Here is a 20,956-nt window from a genome sequence, read left to right as displayed (position 1 = left end):
ACAGGGTGTTTCCAAAATCTTAGTGGTTTTAAGTCTTAGAAACTTCAGAAATATGCTACAAACTTACATAACCCCTCAAAAATTTCAAGTTTAGTTACTTAAATGTCTTTCAATGTATCCATTTTGTGAATTTTGAATAATAAAATTTTAATCTTAACAAATCAAGGCAGTATGTGTTTATGCATTATGCATGACAGTTTAGGGAGGGCACTTTCTGGGACTGACTGATCCCTACAGGACGTCTTCTCACTTGACCATGTGGGTCACCTGATCTAGTTCCATTAGACTTCTTGTGGGTAACATTAAAATTATAATGTCTGTGTCAAAACCTCATTCTTAGGATCTTCTGAAGGCCCAGCTTGCAAATGTAATCATTCAGTCACTGAGTCACAGCTGATAAAAGTGTATACAAAATTAAAAATGAACTAGAGCAACATATAGAACAAGACAGTGGTTATCTCGAAATTTAATAATATTTTGAAGCCTTAAGATACATAATCTTCTATAAGTTGTTTTTCTAAGTGTGTAGCACTTATGCTTCTGAGCGAAGTCAGGAGAGACTTGTAGAATGCCCTGTCCCCATGGTCACACCTCAGTGCTCCTCCCCAGCTGCCTGCTCCAGTACTCCTCTCCATCCCAACCCTACCCCCCCAACCTCCTGCTCCAGGTCTGAGCTTCCAGTTACCTCCCATCTGACCAAGAATCCTCCTTATAATTTTATTCCTGACAAGTGAGTTATCGACCCTCTACTTGGGGACTTTCAATGAGGGCAAATCTGTCTCCCAAGGAAGCCTGCTCTACCTTTGGAAGGCCCTAAGAGGAGACTTGCCCACATGGAGCCTGCAGCTGCCTTGACAACTTCTCACTACTCTGCTGCCAAGCAGACACGTCTAATCTCTCCTCCACACAATGCTCATATTGTTCCCCATTGGCCATTGCAGGTTTGTGTATGCAGGCTCCCGTCCCACCCGGCAGTTCCACAAGGCAGGGATGGCGTCTCTCTTTACCAGGACTGGGGTTGGAGTTGGGAATGGGAGGGGAAGCTAGACAGGCCAGGACTCTGGCCAGAGAATTCTATTACCTTCTCCTGGCTGCAGGTTTTTGATTTTCAACTTGAGGGTTTTGATCCACTGGTCCTGCAGTACCAAGGCACCAACATCAGCCCCAGACCGGTTCCTGGCACTCGGGAAGCTGGGAACGGTGCCTCTGGGAAGTCGCTATTGTATTCCTTCCCGGCCCCAAGTATAAAAACTGAGATTCCAGAATGAGTGGCAGAACAAAGCTGTTGGAACCCTGTTGCCATGGCTCAGTCCTGGAGCCCTAGATCCCCAACACCCCAGGAGAAAGCAAAGGAAAGATGCCCAAGCCTCCCACTGAACTGCGGGGCTGCCATGGGGATGTGTTGGGGCTGCTACAGGGGCTGAATGCCTCTGTAGCCTCATCTGGAATCCCCCATGGCCCGGCAGACAGCAGCTGGTTCAGCCTGGGCCCAGTACCTTGTACCTTGAGGTTGATTTCTTCAGCCTGCGTCTTCACCTTTTGTTCCAGTTCATTTAACCTCTTCACCAAAGAGGAGACCAAGCCCATATCGGGGGGCAGGGACCCTAACAAAAAATGACTTAAGGCCACAGCTTAAAGAACTGAGGTGGGGGCCCATGGGTTTACCAAATGAATGGATCCTTATCCTCCCAATTCCACCAAGTTGCTAAGGTTTCAGAGAGTTTGTCCAGCTTTTGAATGACCTCCCCATCCTGACCTCAATTAACCACTGCCAGTAATTGCCCCCTGAATGCCCAACCTGGACATGAACTACCTATTGACTGCCTAAGACCTGATTCTCCCAGCTCCTGAAATCCTTCTACACCTAGTTTAACTTCTGGGTCCTGACTGATACCCCTATGCCCTTGACCTGCCTATCTCCATGACTAGACCCTTCACTACTTAAATGATCCTTCATCTATCCCAAATGACCCAAATCTTGCTAATCAAGTGGAAAGAACCTTGACCTGGGAATCTCAGGCTAAACTTCAAGACCCCCATCTTCTAGTAGGCTCCATACCCTCAGCTCTGCCTCAGGGGTGTCCAAATCTACAACCGAGCCTTTATTCATTAGGGCTTCCTGAAATTTCAGCTATCTCTGGAATACCCAATCCACCAAGAATCAAAGAATCTCAGCACTAAAGGGGACTTTAGGGCAATCTGCTAACAAATATGAAGCAGGAATCCCATCTCTCAGTCTTAGACCAATGGCTGTTAGGTGTCCCGGGATGCCCTAAAAGATAACGGGGAGGAGCCTACTCCATATTGAACAGCCCCCATTGGTACAGAAAACTGCTTTAAAGAGAACCAAACTGTCTTCCCGGTGCTTCTAGCTTCATTCTCCTATCTGAGGTCAAGCAGAATGAGCATCAGAGGGCTTTCTAACATGGCATCAAGGCTGCAGACACCACTCCTCCCACCACTGATGTTATATTCTATAATTTCAATATTAATTAATTCATATTTCTATAACACAAAAGTGCTATACCTGCCTTGCAGGAATTGTTACCCAATTTACAGATGAGGAAACTGAGGCTCTGCTTAACTACAATTAAACAGCTAAGTAAAAGAGCAGGGACTTGAACTGGGGTCTTCAGCCTCCAAAGCTAGTGCTTTTCATGATACTAAGTTCCTTTTAACGCATATGGGCCTGGCCTGGCTTCAAGCTCCCACCCACTTGACCAATCTCACTCCTGAATACTGTATCTGTAATTCTCCAATTGCTGCCTGACAAGGTCAGAACACAGTAAGTAGGACTGTCACCTCCCTTTTTCTTCCCTTCCCCTTCTAAACTTGGCTCAATGCTCCCTGGAGCTTTCCTTGACTAATTTCATCCAAGATTTAATCAGTCACCTCTCTTTTCTCCAGCTTCCCCCCCTGTACTTTAGTAATCTATACTTGTCTTTCCTTTCTTGGCACTGTATCTTGCCTTTGCCATGAGACATGAAGGTCCCAGAGTGCCTTTAATCCAAACCCACCAATCTTCTCCATCCATACACCCACTTCTTCCTACCTCCTGTCCTGCATTCAAGTGAACCTGTCCATTTCTTCTTGTCCATTTCTCCTCCAGCCACATTTGTGGAGATTTTTAAATCTCTTCTTGCCTCAACCGCGAGAGGCAGCAAGACTCAATGAATAGAGAGCATACTTGAGTGTCATATACTGGCTGCATGACACTGGGAAATCATTAATCCTCAGAGTGGTTTAAGCAGATCTCAAAGAAGTGGCATTTATCAGGAAATATTGAGGAAATCATGAGTCTAGTCTCTGTTTCTTCTTAGACTATTGATTGTCTTCAAACTGGTCTTACTGCTTCCAGTTTCTTTTCCCCCACCTATCCTTCACACTGTTGCCCTAACAATCTTCCCAATTCAGACTATATCATCCTTTGACTCAAAAATCTTTCACATCCTTCCATTGTCCAACAAAGGATAAATTCATGACATTGGAATTCAGGGCCCTCCATAACCTAACCAGCCTATCCAGGTTTCTACATTACAGATTGTTCTGCCCTTTCTCATGTCTCTGTCTTTACACACAAGATCCCCCATATCTGAAATGGGCCTCCCACTCAAAGCTCATATCCTCATGCAAGGTGTAACTCAGTTGCTACATCCTCCATAAAGCCTTCTCAGAAACTGCCCAGATGAAAATGACTTCTCTTGCCACAAATGTCTCATCGCATTCATTGGGCCTCCATCTCTTTTTTACACTTAATACTCTCTTGTATCTGTCAGAAACTTGGGATGCTACAAGGCTAAGAAGGAAACAAACACAACTGGGTTGTACTTATAGGGATATTTCTGTCTCAACCCTTGCTATTATAGGGAAGATTGCAAAGGAAAGTGATGGCCATTCCAAGGCGTGAGTATATGTAAGGTTGTCTGAAAGTGGCCAGAGACCTATAGAACTGCCCTGGTCTGACAAATATGGTATGGTATACTTAGAGCACAAAGACAGTGATGGGGTATAGGGATTGCTTGTGAAACCTGAGAGTTCTGGTCCTCAACAGTATTCTGGAAAAGGCCTGAGTGTGTAGAGTTAGAGCTGAGGTCTCCTCCAAGGGCTTGCTATGGAGTTACTTCCCCCTTTGATCATCATGATATGTAAGCAATTGTGAGGGTAGGATCTGTGGACAAATTGCTGGTACTCCCAGACACCTCATCACAAAGTAAACATCAATAACAGTTATGAAGTCCTTATCTGAACTATAGACATAGCTAATCTTAGCTCTGGATCTGGACAGGAGAATCCTGGGAGGGCACTTAGCAACTAACAGAAATATAGTTATTAGTATCTGTGTCTTTTCCCTCACTACATGATAAGTTTCTCAAGTGGAGAATCTGTCATGTCTCCTCTGAAAAATAAAGAGAAATCATAACTTCTGCCCCCTGCCCAAGATGGTTGTATAGCTTAAGAACCAGAAGAACATTATATACAGTAACAACAAGATTATATGATTATCAACTGTGAGGGACTTGGCTTTTTTCAATGTGGTGATTCAAAGTAATTCCAATAGATTTGGGATGGAAAAAGTCATCCACACCCAGAGAGAGAACTATGGAGACTGAATGTGGATTGAAGCATAGTATTTTCACTTTTTTGTTTGTTTCTTTGTTATTTTTTTCTTTCTTGTGACCTCTTTCCTTTTGGTCTAATTTTTCTCGTACAACATGACAAATATGGAACTATATTTAAAAGGATTGCACATATTTAACCTATATCTGATTGCTTATTGTTTTGGGGAGGAGAAGAGAAGGGAGGGAAAGAGAAAAGTTAGAAACGCAAAGTCTTACAAAAATGAATGTTGAAAACTATCTTTACATATATTTGGAAAAATAAAATATTAACAAAAAAAGGCTAGCTTATTTTTATTCCGTTTTGAATTCTCTGAGCCCAAACACCAATTGTACTTTCCATGGAGGTAGGTTTAATGAACAGCTCAGGCTCAGACTTCAATTGTGGCTTCTTCTTGCCCTGCTAAAGGCTGCAGTGTTCCCTCTCTGACTCAGACCTCCTGTAGCCCAGTAGCATGACCCAATACACAAAGGATTTGTCTGGGGAAACACCTCCAGCAATGGGGGACCACAAGTCACACAGGGGAAAGTACTGAGGAACCCTTAAGCCCCACATCTGGGTGACCCAACAAGACTTTTGGTCTTCTTTTTCCTCCTGGGAGCTACCCTCCAAAATGCCAGCAGCATAGACTTCTCCCTGTTTTGAGGTGCTGTCTTTCCTGGTGGCCCTGGCACAAGAAAGCCCTGATTGTTTGGACTTCAGTAGCTGCCTCCCCACATCCACAGCCTAACTTCTAGCTTTCTTTTAGAGGCTAATATTCCATTTAGAAGGCAAAGAAATAGAACCAAGGCTCTATTTAAAGGGTGGGATCCAGACACAACAAAGCTTCCTAGGGTACTTTGCTCAGAACTTACAGGAAACAAGGTGGTGAGCTGTTGAGCCCCATACCTCATCGTGTCTTGCCCCCCAAGAAAGCACCCTCTAGTGCTTTCATATTCAATATGACCAATTTCACTACAAGTGCCAGAGAAGTTTGCCTGGCCACTTGGATAGATGTCCCCCTATCCTGTGCCAGGGATAATATCTGTTTCCTTTATCTTCCATCAGACACTGAATAGTTCTGGGATACACAGAGGCCCAACTGTGTAACTGGACCAAAGCTGCAGCAAGTATGTCTGCATCGATTAGGAGTTATGTTGGGCTTCCCAGTTCCTTCCCAAGTCCTGCACAGAGCCACATCTGTCTCAAACACTCCCATCCTAAACCCTGCTACTAGTATCACCAAGTCCCCTCTCGAAATCTCCAGGTCCTTCATCCCAAGGAGATGAAGAAGCAGATAGACATAGGAGGCTAAATCCCCAGAAATCTTCTACAAGTGGTCACTTTTACTCTTCATGTAGAAAAAAAAAATCAGATTTATTCTGCTCAACCCACTGATGGTAAAGGTAAATGGTGAGATAATGATTAGAACGGACCAAGCCAGAAAGACTTGAGTTTAAATCCACCCTCAGATACTTCCTAGCTGTGTAACTCTGGGCAAGTCACATAACCCTGTTTGCCTCAGTTTCCTCACCTGTAAATGGATATAATAATAACATCTACCTCCCAAGATTGTGGTGAGGATCAAATTTCTTTTTAAAGTACTTAACTCAATCAGTACCTGGCACATAGTGCTTATTTCTTTACCCTTCCCACCCAATAGGTGGACATTAGCATTCCCTAACAATCAGAGCTGTCCAAGAATTCATTCAGCAGGATGCCCAATCAGTGGAGACAGGATGACCACTAGTCAAGGTTCCTGAAGAGTTCTGACCACCCATGAGGTTATCCTTGTATCTCCGGAGGCAGCCAGGAGCTCTTACCACTTCTTCCCACGTGGAAGGATTTTTCTTTGTTGCTGCCAGGGCCCGGACTCCTTTCTTCTGAACTAAGTCCATCACTTGACAAATCATCCTCTTCTTCTGTAGATCAAAGAGTATGAGGTGATTTTTTAAGGGAGGTAAGGGATTATGCAGACTCTGGAATCCGACTGTCTCAGGGTTCAAGGTGTTAGGTTAGGGGAAGGAAAGAGGAGTAAGGGTTTTTCCAAAGAAAGAGAGGATGAGGTCCCAATTCTTTGAAAGGCTGTACCCAACTCTCAGGGTGACCAGGCCAGAGGGAAAGCCCACTGGATAATTGGGTGAACATTCATCTCTAAAAGGGGTTCCAAGAAAACAGTCATTCTTGAGAATGCTGGTAGGTCGGTGAGGGGAATGCCAGAAATAGGCCCTAGAGGCCAGCTCCTGGGAAGGACTGAGGTGACAAGGAGGAAGGAAGAAAGACGATAGGGACGGTCCCTGTGTGTAAAGGTCAGGAGTGTAGCTAGAAAACCATAAAACAGAGAGTCCAGTGGGGGCTTTCAAAAAGAGAAGGGAGAATAAGGATTAGGAACTCAATCAGCAAGTTTCCCTGTCTAGTCCATATCAAACTGACAAAAGGCTGGAGAAGTAAAAGACCATCAGAGGAGACTGAGGTAGAAGCTTCAAGGAATTGAGGAAAACAAGGAAGTAACAGGCACTTTGGGGGATCAAATAGAACAAGGGGAATGGATTGAAGGATTTCTGTAAGGAAGGGCATCCAATCATCCTATGGAAGGTGGTTTGCAGATGGCTAACAGGATGTTGGAGAACAGGACTGTGGAGGTGGGGACTGGGGTGGGAGGGGAGGGAGGACAGGAAGAAGGGAGACATGACGGGGACAGGAGAAGAAAGGAACCCTAGAGAGGCATCAGTCAGCCCAACTGGCAAATAATTCAGGCAGAAGGGTGGCAACTGAAGTTTCCTCTCCAATTCCAGCCTGCCAACATGAGGAGTATCGAGAAGGGGCTGTTAGTTTCCAGCCCTTTTTTTTTTACTTTGTTCATCTGTTCCACCCCAAGCAGCATCCAGGACAAGAAGATAAAGATCAATTAGAGCTGACACTCACCACCAAAGATTTTCATCCGAGAAGATAATGCTCTCCTCCTGGAAATCCAAAGGGGCAAGAAGGAAATGCCAGTTAGAAACTGCCACACATCAGGGGGAAAATGGGGAGTCAGCAACATCCCCACCCCTGCCCATAGGCCAGGCTCCCTAATTCTGGATCCAAAGGAACTGAGGAGAGGTGGAGGCTAACTTCTTCCTTCTGCTTTGGGAGCATATGCCAGGGCCTCCACCTCAAGGGAATCACCAATCTGGAGGAGGGGAGCAAAAGCAGGGTTCATTTGGGGACTTGGCGTCCTATCCCTGGTTTGCTCTTAAACATCCAAAACGATGGGAGGGAAGAATTGAGAAGCAGTTTCAAAAACAAATAGGTCAGAAGTCTAGAGACCTCCACCAGAGGAAGGCCTGCTATGGGTAAAAGTCATGAGAATTGACATCTTCCTTCCCTTCCTTGGAGAATACAATAAAGGCACCGGGGCATAGGAAACACAGTAAGCTGAGTGCTAGGCAAGCACCGAGAGCTTGGGACTGAAAGCCTGTTACTAAATGGGATGGGCATCAGACACACTGGGTTTCAGACCCAGAATGCAGGCAACACATTTGGACTCTCTTAAGTCTCAGTTTCTTTATCTTTAAAATGGGTAGGAGGTGTGGTGTGACTAACTGAATTACATGAGAAGACAGAGGTAAAGGTTTATAGAAATGTGGGTTACAATTACTGAGGTACTTTGAAAAACAATCCAGCGCCACACCAGTGTTAAATGCTTTGTGACAATTATCATCTGCCTGGGGGAAGTGACAGTCATCTCCAACAGAGGAAAAGTGTCCCAAGGCCATCTCTGGGTGCTCTGTGAAAAAGTCACGGTGCTTGTGAGGTACTAGGGAGGGTTTCGGCGATCCATTAGCTTTTCTTGTTACTCTTCAACATCAGCAAATGTGAATTTCTGGGTTCTGTTCTGACATAGACAGAACTTCCCAGGTAGGAGGGGTGTTCAGCATTGGAAGGGTAGCCAGCAGAGGCTATCTATCCACCAATTAGACATAGATGGCCAAAACTGTCAGCCCATGGACAGAGGCCCAGACAGGGTCCAGGAGAAATCCCAGAAGAGTACTTGCACCTTTTTGGGGCCTAGGAAACAGATTCTCTCTGGCTGTGCTCCACACCCACACCCAGCTCCCCCCAGCACAACCATCAGCCTCGAGGCTGCCTGATAGGGGCTGCTGTCTGACAGGGGCTGCTGCTTACCCTGAGTTCTGGACGTCTGACTGCAGAGGCACCCTCCGAGTCTTGGAAAGTGAGGCCAGAGGGGAACTCATAGGTGCTAATTCTAGATCCTATCGGTCAGGAGGTCCCTGAAAGCAAACCGAAAGAAACCCCTGGGGACATGAAGGGATTTACAGTCACCACCCTGGCACAGGGCAAGGGCCTCCACCACCCTCCCACAGCTGTGCTTTGCGACCATCACCGAGAAGCAGCTGCTGCTGTAAGTCTCTGCCCTCAACTACTGGCATTGGAGGCACAGGTCACAGAATTTCTGAGGGGCAGCACCTGGTATCAGAGGTCACCTGGAACAACCCAGGCCCAAACAGGTTCCTTCTAGACCCCTGCCAACTGAAGGGGACCTCCTGCATGGTGGAGCAGTCCTCTGTCCTTTTGAGCTGCTCTAATTCAAAAGTGTTTTACACCCACATCAAGCCTCTAACTCCTGCTCTATACCACACTTCTGGTCCCCAACACACACACACACACACACACACACACACACACACACACACACACACACATGCACACATAAAAGAAGACTTCTTGAAGACACTTCCACACTTGAAGACAGTTATGTTCCCCTTCCCCCCAGGGGAAAAGCTGCCACACCTAACAACTACCACAGGCCCTGAACAGACAGCACCTAGTAAACACCCCCTTCCTTCCTGAGGTCTTTTGGGGCTCTATGGCCTCTTTGCCTGCCTCCCTACAGCTGGTTGTGATCCCCCAATCTCATAGCCCCTTACACCTTTCTCCTGTCCTCCTACAACACATTCTCTAGGGAGGGCATGTGGATGGTGGAAAGAACACCAAATTGGACACCAGAAGGCCTGGGCTCCTGTCCTGACTCTGCCACTGGCCCTCGAGGTGACTAGTCCCTCCACATCTCCTCTGCAGGGCCTAGTTTCCCCATCTGTAAAATGGCAATAATCACAGGGCGCCACATATGTCACAGAGTCGATGGCAAGGAAGAACTGCTTCATACCTTGCTCTTCCTCATAATAAGTGTCTAATGACTGCTCGTTGAATGAGTGCAGAGAGATGGTAATGTCCCATACCTTTTTGTTCTTTCCACAAATTAATCCCTTTCCTGCTCTTCTCCCCACCTCACAGTTGGGTGTTTGGGGACCCCAAAGCCCCATTGTATCCTGCATAATGATCCCCTGTTGGGCAGGATGGAGACTACAGGAGCCTGCCCACGGCTCCTCTGCTCTCAGGTTATAGAACTACTTTGAGCACCACAGAGAATTCAAGGGAGGCAGGGAGTACTAGACAATTTCTCCTTGGGCTCCGAGGCTCCTCAACAGGAGAAACTGGCCGCTGAGGTAGAAAGTGATCAGAGCATGGTGAAGAGGGGGAGGAAAGCTGGGAGTGGTCTAATATGCATTCTAACTTTCAGGAGAATGGATTCAAAGATCTCAGAATTTAACATTCTCAGGGAGAAGTCAGTCTAGGAAGAAGAGCAAGTGAGCAAGAACGAAATTCTGAAGACACATAAAAAAAGTCAATTCCAGTGAAGAGGAATGAGGAAAAATAGTTGTCTAAGACCAATATGGAGACCCAACTACGCACTCACCTTAGATGTTTAAGACATGAAGAGAAGATGAAAACGGGGTAAATAATAGAAAATGAAAATAAAATCCTGGCAGAGTTCTCTAAGGAATCATGTGAGGAATGCCAATGCTTACACTGGGCTGAATCTGGAGAGCAAACCTACAGGTCACAAAAAGGAGAGGTTTTTAGAGTTACATTAGAAGAACAAGGAAGATCAGAGAGGGGCAGGACTATTGCTTAGAGTATACAGAATAACAACAACAAAAACAGAGAGATGACTGGGCTGTTAAACTAGTTTTCTCTGCCAAGAGGAATGATCTTAAATTGGAAAGGTGAAAACAAAGATGGCTAATATGGGTTTTGTTACTACCTCCAACCATGGGCCTCCACTAAGCATGTTTTTTTGCCACATTCTGACCATACTGTATCAAGTAGGAATGATAGCAATTTCTTTGTAGATTCATTATTATGAGTTTTTTGTCTGATTATATAAAAGATTTGAGCTCCACTGTCTATATTTTAATAAGGAAATGCCCATTAAGAGAGAGAGAGACAGAAACAGAAACAGAGAGACAAAGGGAAATATGAACACTACTCATTGTGTCTGGTGAGTTGAACTCATTTGACCCAGCCTAACTATATTAGAGGATTTTGAAAGAACTAGTGGAGTTGCTGAGCCACTGTCAGTAATCTCTGAAATAAATGTAAAAAGCAGAAGAGGTATTAAAGGATTGAAGAACAGGAGGGAAAATGTCCCATTATTAATAATAAAAGAGAGAAAATCTTCAAAGGATAAGCCAGTAAGTTTGATTTCTGATCCTAAAAGAATTTGAGAACATAGTATCATTAGAACACTGAAGCTAAAACTTAAATATTTTGGCCACATAATGAGAAAGACAGGATTCAATGCAGAAAACCCTGATGCTGGGAAAGAGTAAAGGAAAATGGGCAGATATCATGGGAGCAACAAATGTGAACTCAGACAGACTGCAAAAGATAGTGGGGAAAAAAAGGAGCCTGTTATGCTATAATCCATATAGTGGGCTAAACTGATAAAAATTTTTGTTATTTAGTCCTTTCAGTCATGTCTGACTCTTTGTGATCCTACTTGGGATTTTCTTGGCAACTACTGGAGTAGTTTGCCATTTCCTTCTCCAGTTCATTTTGCAGATGAAGAAACTGAGGCACACAGAGTGATGTGACTTGCCCTGCTGGGCAACTGTTTACACAGTTAGTACAAGTTTAAGAGCAGATTTGAATTCGGGAAGATAAGTTGTCACAATTTCAAGCCCAATGCTTTATCCACTTTCCACCCAAGGGTTTGGACAGCTAAGTACATGGAACACAAAGTGCTAACTTATTGTCAAGGTGGAAGTTCTACAAAGATGACCTCAAGGTGCTCAGCTTGGCCCTGGGTTGTTTATCATTTTTATGGATGAATTAAAGAAATGGGCCACAGGCTCAACCAATGTACAGATGACATAAACCTAGGAGAGAAAGCTAATACACTTGATAACAGAATTCAAAAGATATCTTTTCAAGTTAACACACAAGGACACAACATAAGATAAAGATGAAAATCAATCAAGTCTTACACTTGGGCTTAAAAAAAATCAACAGTGAAAGTTGGGAAGAAAGAATAGCTGCTCGATTGTTAATCTGAAAAGATCCAGAGGCCTTAAGAGAGGGCAAACTGAATATGACAATTGTTAATTCAACCTTTCCTGCTGCAATCTTTGCTGATGTCCAATCTCACATCTTGAACTGCCTTTCAAACATCCAAAACTGGATTCCAATGTAGACATTTTAAATTCCACATGTCCAAACAACTCATTATTTCTCCCCAAATCCTCCCCAACTTCTACCTTTCCACTTACTGTAAAGGACAAGTCCATCCTCTCAATCCCTTACAACCTAAAAGCCATCCTGGATTCCTCAGCATCTCTCACCCAAGTTGTTGCCAGGACCCGCAGATGCCAGCTTGCAACAGTTCTCAAATTAGCTCCTTTTTCTTATGACTCTGCCATATCCTGGTACAGACCCTTTTCCTATCACGCTTCAATTACTGCAATAACCTGCTGGTGGGTCTGTCTGCCTAAAGTCTTTCCCTCACTCACAGTTTTCATTCAGTTATAGAGAGATTTTCCTAGAATCTAGGTCTGATTCTATCACCCTACTCAACAAACCTCGATGGCTCCCTATTGCCTCCAAGATCAAATATAAAATGTTTGGCATTCAGAACCCTTCATAACTCAGTCCCCTTCTACATTTCCAGTCTTTTTACATCCTACTCTCCACCAAGTACTTTTTGATTCAGTAACTGGCAGGCTGGTCCTCTATCTTAGCCCCCAGCATTTCCTCAAGTTATAGCCCATGACCAAAATGCTCTCCCTCCTCTGCTCTGACCACTGACCTCCCCAGCTTCCTTTAGGTCCCAACTAAAACCTCATCTTTCACAGGAAGCCTTCCCCAGCCCCTCTTAATTCCAGTGCCTTCCCTCTGCTAATTATTTCTATTTATCCTGTACATAGCTTGCTGCCCATGGTTATTTATGTGTCACCTCCCTGTTAGATTGTGAGCTCCTTGAGGTTGAGGATTGTCTTTTGCCTCCTTTTTGTATCCCCCAAGGCTTAGCACTGTGTCTGGAACATAGTGGGCACTCAATAAATATTTACTGATTAGTTAACTGGTAGATGTGTCTGTTATACCACTGTAGCCAAGGAGGCTACTAAAAACATAGATTGCATTGCTGTTGTTTAGTCATTTCATATTCTCATGACCTCATTTGGGGTTTTCTTGGCAGTTCCTGGAGTGGTGTGTCATGTCACAGATGTGGGGAAACAAGGCAAAGGGGTCTACATCACTTGTCCAGGGTCACACATTTAGTGTCTGAAGCTGGACATAAACTCAAGCAGATGAACCTTTCTGACCTCAGGCCTGGCACTCGAGCCACTGCCCTGCTTAGCTGCCCATAGACTGCATTAGATGAGAGAACATGATAATCCCGCCTTTTGCCTGGTGAGACCACATCTGGATATTATTTCTAGTCTTTTATGTGCCCCCTTTTAGTAAGGACAAAGGACAAAGATAAACAATCCCCTCATTGTTTAACCTGGACTAAGTGGCAGGAAGGCCAGGGGTGGGGGTGGTGGGGAAAATACACATATAGAATAGCTTTAATTAGGTCAAAAAGAAGAGGGATTAAACTTGTCTTTCTTGGCCCCAGAAGGCAGAATGGGTTGAAGTTGCAGAGACAAATTTGGGATTGGACTAGGGAATATGTCATAACAACTAGAGCTAGCTAAAAGTGAAAAAGTGCTGAAGGAAAGAATGAGTTTTACAAATCGCCTCATCAGACAGGAAGTCTTGGGGTCAGGATGTTTTGAGGAAGAGATCAAACAGATTTCTTAATAAAAAATTTTCCCCTGGTCCCTTCCCTCCACACACCCATTTACACCCAAAGCATCCTCTCTTTGGCTGCAACTCTAAGACAACATACAGCTCAGTGACAGGGTATGGTCTTGTCAATGAAGCCAGCTCAAAAGCTGCTTCTTCCAGGAAGCCCTCCCCGTCACCCACTCCAGTCAGACGTGATCTCTTCCTTTTAGCTCCAGAGCCCAGGTGGTGATGTTAGTGTCTTATTTCTGTTAGGAGTATTTGTATACTGGCCTTGTTCCTCTGCTGGACTATCGAGGGCAGGGACCAGGTCTTCTGCTTTGTATCCCAGATCCTAACCCAGAGAAAGTGCTCAATAAATATTGAATGAATGGCCCTACACACAGTTCCTCGGCAGGCAGCAGCCTTCCCCACCTGAATTCCCCAAATTCCCTTTGCTCCTCCAATGCGCGCACCCTCCACAGTCCCTACCCAGAGAACACTCTCACTACATCCCCTCTGCAATTAGGAGCATCTTAAGTCTTCGCACGGGTCTGTCTGTCTCACGGAGCCAGAGGCTTCGGGCTATGGTGCCTTCTACTCTCAGCTGGTGCTTGGTTTCTTAGGGGTAAGGACTCTCACTCCCTTAGACCAGGCCTGAGGGTGAAGGCCCTGAATGGAGGGACTGGACTGCCCTCAGACTCCCCCACCGGACCAGGGGCTCGCCGAGGGGAGGGGCTACGTATCCCCCACCAGAGCAGGGGCTCGCCGAGGGGAGGGGCTACGTATCCCCCACCAGAGCAGGGGCTCGCCGAGGGGAGGGGCTACGTATCCCCCACCAGAGCAGGGGCTCGCCGAGGGGAGGGGCTACGTATCCCCCACCGGACCAGGGGCTCGCCGAGGGGAGGGGCTACGTATCCCCTACCAGGCTGGAGGGCTTCCAGCAGTCAGGGATTATTCTTCCCCTCCTAGACTGGGAGCTTCCGGAGGGCAGGGGCTGTGCCTCCCCTCCTATACTGTGGGTTCCCCGAGGCCAGGGGCTGTGTCTTCCCTTCTAGGTCGGGGGGCTCCCCGAGGCCAGGGGCTGTGTCCCTCCTACCAGACCAAAGGCTCCCCAAAGACAGGGGCTGTCTCCCCTTTCTCACTACGTTTCCTATCGCGGCGTGACATCATCACTACGCGACCCCAACCCTCCCCCTTCCTCGGCTCTGTGCAGCCCGTACTCCCTCTTCTCAAAGCGCATCCGACCCGTCGTCATGGTAACGAGAGCTCGGGTCTCTACTAGACAGGACTTGGGGGAGGAAGAAAGCTCCCTAGACCGCCCCAAACTCCGCTTCTGTGACTCACTCAGTCCTACTGTGAGCTCCAGGAACGGACTCTCGGGGAGAGAGGACACCGGGCTGCTTGGGGGTCACTAGGGACAGCGAAGGCCTTTGGCGGGGGACTCACCACGCCAGGGCACTGAACCGGCCTGGCAGCACCGCCATCTTGTTATCAGCGCGGTCACCACGGCGACCGAGGGCTCCATGATTTTTATTGGTCATTAGAGCAGTCGCCTAGTAACGGGCCTACCGAAGGTGGGTATAATACTCTGTCCTTAAACCTGATTGGTGATTTCAGTGTCCGGGAATTACAAATCCCGACTCCATAGTAATGGGTCTTGACTAATCTGTAGCGGCAGGATGGGGAAATTCGATTGGATAATAAATCTGTCAATCAATTCCTTTCTACGCCCCTCTGTACGGAGTATTCCTGCGGGGGTGGGAAAAAGCCTTCTTTCCTCAAATGTGATTGGTTAATTTGGTTCGCGCCATCTGTGGGATTGCAAATCTCAGACAGTTGAAGAGACGAGAGCGTGCACTCAGTCTCAGACGATTGGACAAGCATCCTGCCAATTATAGTGTTTCTCAGCCCTTCTCTTTCTTCCGCCTTCTCTCAGGGAGAGTGAGAGTTCTGGAAAGTTTTGTCCTAACGCTTAATGTGGGCGGGTCTGCCGCAGAGGAGCGCCCTTTTCCGTTAAAAAGTAGCTAATTAGGGCAAGAAAAGAAATCATGAAATAGAAAAATATATCTCTGCATCAAATATCTATGATATCAACCAATCAACAAGCATTTACCCGAAATTCACCACGTACCAATCAGGGCTACGGTTACAAAGACCAAGGGAGAGTGGGGAAGATGTCTCCATGGAGACCGGAAACAAACATACCCGGAAGAGCCCTATCCCAAAGGGCATCATGCGTGATCAAGGGCAGATATCCAGCAACTAAATCTAAAGTGACACTCCCAAATCACAAAAAATCAGGGATTGCAAATTAAAGTCACTTAGGAGGTCTCGGCTCTGCTGGCAAATGGCAAACGGGGTGCGGGGCTTTCTGGGAAAGAGCCGCGGAAAGACTGATGAGGGCCAGGGCCTAAGTGGAGTGGAGGTTCGTTGCGTCTGGTGGCAGGTTCCAGAAGCGGCGGGCAAATCCCAAAAAAAGCATTTATTGGCCCAAAAAGCTAGATCGATAAAAGAGGCTTTTTACTGGGTTTGGAAGCAAGGTTAAAGTATAGTTAGGGAAATAGGTAAAGGAAGAGACGCAGTTCCAGGGGCCAGCTTGGCCCCTTTTATAATGGGAGATTTCGCCAGAGGGGCCCCAAGTTGGCTCAGATCCGGGTGCGATCCTCTATCGGAATTCAAAGGGACCAGGGTTTATACATCCAAAGGTCCTGGATTGATAATGACATCCACTAGGAGGGGTCGGGAATCAGAAAGAAAGGAACAAGTCAGTCCTTAAAGGGACCACACCCGCATCATGACTATCATCTTATTATTATTATTTTTTTTTTTTTTGGTGAAATTGTGATGTTCTTAAAAAAAAAGGTCACTGGCCTGGAGTCAGGAAGACTCATCTAAGTTCAAATGCAGTTCAGAGCATCATGGGCAAATCCTTTGACCCTGCCTGCCTCAGTTTCCTCATCTGTAAAAATGAGCTGCAGAAGGAAATGGCAAGCCAAGAAAATCTCGAATGAGGTCATACCAAAGTGACTGAACAACAAAAATCACATCGCCTTGCCCATACCCAAAGGAAGTCAGAGACAGAAACAAATGTGTTTATATGGGATTGATTAGATAGCAGAGAGATGGAGAGCAAGCATTTATTAAGCACCTACAATGTGCCCAGTCACTGTGCTAAACTCTGGACACACAAAAAAAGGTTAAAAAAAAAGCTCACAGGGTGGTGGAGGAAACATGTGAATTATATGTACAAACGAGCTAATTACGATTTAAGTTGAAAATAAGTTGAGGGTTCTCAATAAGTTGAGTTCAATAAGTTGAAAAATGCAGAGGGAAGGCACGAGAATTAAGAGGGATTGGGAAAGGTTTTGTGTAGAAGTGAAATTTTAGCTGAAACTTGAAGTCCAAGAAACCAGAAGTCAGAGATAAAGTAGTGTCATAGGTGTGGAAGACACCTAAACGGTCAGAAAACAGGGTGTTTTGTGAAAGGAACAAGAAAGGGGCCCGTGTCGGACTGAATAGAGGAGAAATGTAGAAAGTCGGGAGATTGGAAACATGGGGGTGAAGTGGGGAGGGAGCTTTGAATGCCAGAATTTTGTGTTCCATCCTGAGGATCAGCGCAGATGAGGAAGCTCTGTGAGACTGGAGTAAGTGCCACGAGAAGCCAAAGGAAGGAAGGCTCCGTTGTTAGGCAGTGGCGGGGGAAGTGAAATCACCAATGAGGAAAGCTCCAGTGGGCCAGAGAACTTTGCAGACTAGAAAAGGATTTTGAGCCATAGAGTGGGAAGAACATTTTGGGCAAAATGGCCGAGACAGGAAATCAGAAGTTACACATGGGAGGCACAGTGAGGAAATCTGTCTGGGTAGGCTGGGATGTGAGGCACTGTGGTCAGTGCATAGTTACAGATAAGGGCTCTCCAGGCCTCTGCTCTTGTCCTAATCTGGCTTGTGGTTCTAGTGGATGGTTGCCCTCAGTACGTGTTGCTAGGCATTTATGGGGTTTGCACCCAAGTCTCCTCTCCTCCTCCACTCCAAGTTCCTCTTTTAGAATAAGATGTTATATTTAGCATGTATTGCACTATCTGCCATCTAGAGGAAGGGGTGGGGGGGAAAGAGGGAAAAATTTAGAACAGAAAGTTTTGCAAGGGTCAATGTTGAAAAATTACCCATGCAGCCCTCTTTGTAGTGGCCAGAAGCTGGAAACTGAATGGATGCCCATCAGTTGGAGAATGGCTGAATAAATTGTGGTATATGAATACTATGGAATATTACTGTTCTGTAAGAAATGACCAACAGGATGATTTCAGAAAGGCCTGGAGAGACTTATACGAACTGATGCTGAGTGAAATGAGCGAACCAGGAGATCATCATATACTTCAACAACGATACTATATGATGACCAGTTCTGATGGACCTGGCCATCCTCAGCAACAAGATCAACCAAATCACTTCCAATGGAGCAGTAATGAACTGAACCAGCTACGCTCAGAGAAAGAACTCTGGGAGATGACTAAAAACCATTACATTGAATTCCCAATCCCTATATTTATGCCCACCTGCATTTTTGATTTCCTTCACAAGCTAATTGTACAATATTTCAGAGTCTGATTCTTTTTGTACAGCAAAATAACGTTTTGGTCACGTATACTTATTGTGTATCTAATTTATATTTTAATATATTTAACATCTACTGGTCATCCTGCCATCTGGGGGAGGGGGTGGGGGGTAAGAGGTGAAAAATTTGGCAGTTATCAAGGCTGTAAAGTTACCCATACATATAACCTGTAAATAAAAGGCTATTAAATAAAAAAGAAAAGAAAAGAAAAGAAAAATTACCCATGCATATGTTTGGTAAATACAAAAACAATTAAAATAAGGATGTTAGAGTTGGGGATTATGAGACAAATACGACCAGAATAAGATCAGAATAAGATCAGAAAACATGCGACGTGAGAGCTGGAGGAACCCTTAGAACACAGGAGGTCAGAGCCGGGAGGGCCCTTAGAACCCAGGAGGTCAGAGCCGGGAGGGCCCTTAGAACCCAGGAGGTGAGAGCTGGGGGAGATCCTTAGAAAAGAAAATGTCAGAGATCAAAAGCAACTTAGGAACCATCTAGACCCGCCTCTTTACAGAGGAAATCACTAGAAGTGAGGTTATGTCTCAGCCTAAGGCCATGAAACTTCCCCTCAGACAATCAGCTGTGATAAATGCTTGCTGTTATGAAGTAAACCACATGACTCCTCTGGGCCTCAGTTTCCTCACCAATACCATTACAATGGCAAAACTTCTACTCTCTCCTTCACTGGGTTGTTTTCAGTAAAAGTATTTTGTAGTGGCTAAATCCTCTATGAAAATGTGAGTTGGTAATTGTGTTAAATTTTATTTTGGGGTTCTTTCAAAACTAGGTCTGTTCCTCTTCCCACCACTACTATTATCACAGGCCCTTAAAACTGATCTTTTAGCAGTTATTTTTTTTCAAATTTAATTTGGCAACAATGGGGGCCTCAGGAAACTGTTTTTATGACAAGGGAGGTAAAGGACTTGGGTCCTTTTCAGATTCCCAGGTAGTCCTCAGGCCTGAGCCTTCCTATAAGGGATTCTTTATAGGCCACAGTGACCATACTGAAAACCACTTTCCTTCCCCAAAACCCGGCTCAGTCTCATTGTTCTTGGTGTAAATGGGTACAGGAATGAGACAGAGAAGTGAAACTTGAGGTTTTTAGTGGAAATAAAAACTAAAAGAAGATATTTTTGCCCTTCCTTCCCAACCTATACTCACTCACTCACATACATGGCTAGAAGATGCATCCACTCTCAGGTGCATAAATGTAGTCAGTTATAATTGATATGAAGCATTTATCAGCAAGCACTTCCTATCATACTGTCACAGAAATATGCAGACTTTTACACGCTCTCACAAGACCCAGCAATCACCAGAGGCACCAAACCACAATCCTGTATGATTATAGAAATGTCCATCTAGAGCTTCCAGAGGTCTTTGAGGTCCTCAAGTTAAAATGCTTTGACATAAAAGGACTAAGTTGGTTAAGGTCATCCATGTAGAAGGTAGAAGGAGTGGGGGTTTAAAATAAGGTCATTTCAGCTTGAAACCCAGGATTTTTCTCACAGCACAAACTCATAATTCATTCCATACTATCCTTACCTCCCTCTTAAAAATTCTTAATGAGCATCAACTAAAACAAGCACTTCCAGAGACAGAGGTTTGAATATGAAGTTATATAGCTCTACTGTGATGAACTGAGCATGGTACCTGGTACATAGAAGGTGCTTAGGCCCTTCCCTCATTATGGATAGTTTTCCTGACATTATCTCATTTTATTTAACAGATTTAACTAAACCACAAAGAAAGTGGTTTGCCCAATGTGAATAGTCACATGGTTGAACCCACTAGTTTTATTTTTCTCTTTTTTAAATGAAATTTTATTTTTTCAATTAATAAGCATTTATTTCTCTGTTTTCCTCCAACGGATTCCTTATACACCACTAGAAACCACTTCCCTTCCCCCAAACCCAAAAGAGAAAAAAAATCCCCACAGGAAAAAACCTTGTAATAAGTATGCATAGACAAGCAAAATAAACTCCCACATTGGCTTTGTACAAAAGTGTATTTCTGGTTTAGCTTTTCTTTTTAATAAATTCAACATATTATTTTCAAATCTGATCTGTTTTTCTAGGACTTCAGGCCTTCCTTTGTTTTTTTCAGTGATTTCATAAACATATTTCAATGACTCTTCTTTCTTCCTTCCTTCCTTCCTTCTTTCCTTTCTTCCCTCCTTTCCTCCTTCCCTCCTTCCTTCTTACCTCCCTACCTCCCTCCCTTTCTTTCTTTCTTTTTCTTTCTCTCTTCCTTCCTTCCTTTTTTCTTTCTTCCTTTCTTTTTCTTCCTTCCTTCCTTCCTTCCTTTCTTCTTTCTTTCTTTTTCTTCTTTCTTTCTTCCTTCCCTCCTTTCTTCTTTGTTTCTTTCTTTCTTCCTTCCTTCCTTCCTTCTTTCCTTCATTTCTTCTTTCCTCCCTCCCTCTTTCTCTCTTTCTCTTTTCTTTCCTTCCTCTTTCCTTCCTTTTTATTTCTTCTTTCTTTTCCTTCTTTCTTCCCATTGCTAGCTCTCCTTTTCCTTTCCCTTCCTTCCTCCTAAAGTGGAAAAAGGAAAAACAAAACTCTTGTAAAAATATTCATAATCAAAATAAAAGAAATCCTATGTTGACTGCCAGAAAAGTATCTTCTCCTG

At 44.9% G+C, this 20,956-nt stretch overlaps 1 protein-coding gene across 7 annotated transcripts in view; it reads right to left on the bottom strand.

Moving 5' to 3' along the window:
- The window catches only part of UBXN11 (UBX domain protein 11), a 37,714-nt gene extending 22,488 nt beyond the window's left edge, over window positions 1–15,226 (bottom strand). For 2 of the 7 annotated variants that reach the window (XM_031962527.1, XM_031962532.1), the window contains exons 1-7: window positions 15,058–15,220; window positions 14,005–14,065; window positions 8,764–8,894; window positions 7,522–7,559; window positions 6,420–6,518; window positions 1,504–1,604; window positions 1,082–1,136 (exon numbers count right to left, since the gene is read on the bottom strand). In XM_031962527.1, the coding sequence (XP_031818387.1) occupies window positions 1,082–1,136; window positions 1,504–1,604; window positions 6,420–6,518; window positions 7,522–7,559; window positions 8,764–8,834 (364 nt within the window). In that variant the 5' untranslated portion in view covers window positions 8,835–8,894; window positions 14,005–14,065; window positions 15,058–15,220. Of the gene's footprint in view, window positions 1–1,081; window positions 1,137–1,503; window positions 1,605–6,419; window positions 6,519–7,521; window positions 7,560–8,763; window positions 8,895–10,357; window positions 10,496–14,004; window positions 14,066–15,057 lie in introns of those variants that run through there. The other 5 variants (XM_031962528.1, XM_031962533.1, XM_031962529.1 and 2 more) reach the window with 5 other exon arrangements.
- Between the last annotated feature and the right edge of the window lie 5,730 nt (window positions 15,227–20,956).

The sequence above is a fragment of the Sarcophilus harrisii genome, chromosome 3 (genome assembly GCF_902635505.1).
Source record: "Sarcophilus harrisii chromosome 3, mSarHar1.11, whole genome shotgun sequence".
NCBI lineage: Eukaryota > Metazoa > Chordata > Mammalia > Dasyuromorphia > Dasyuridae > Sarcophilus > Sarcophilus harrisii.
The sequence above is the reverse complement of the archived record's forward strand: the minus strand, read 5'-3'. Positions and strand labels throughout refer to the sequence as shown.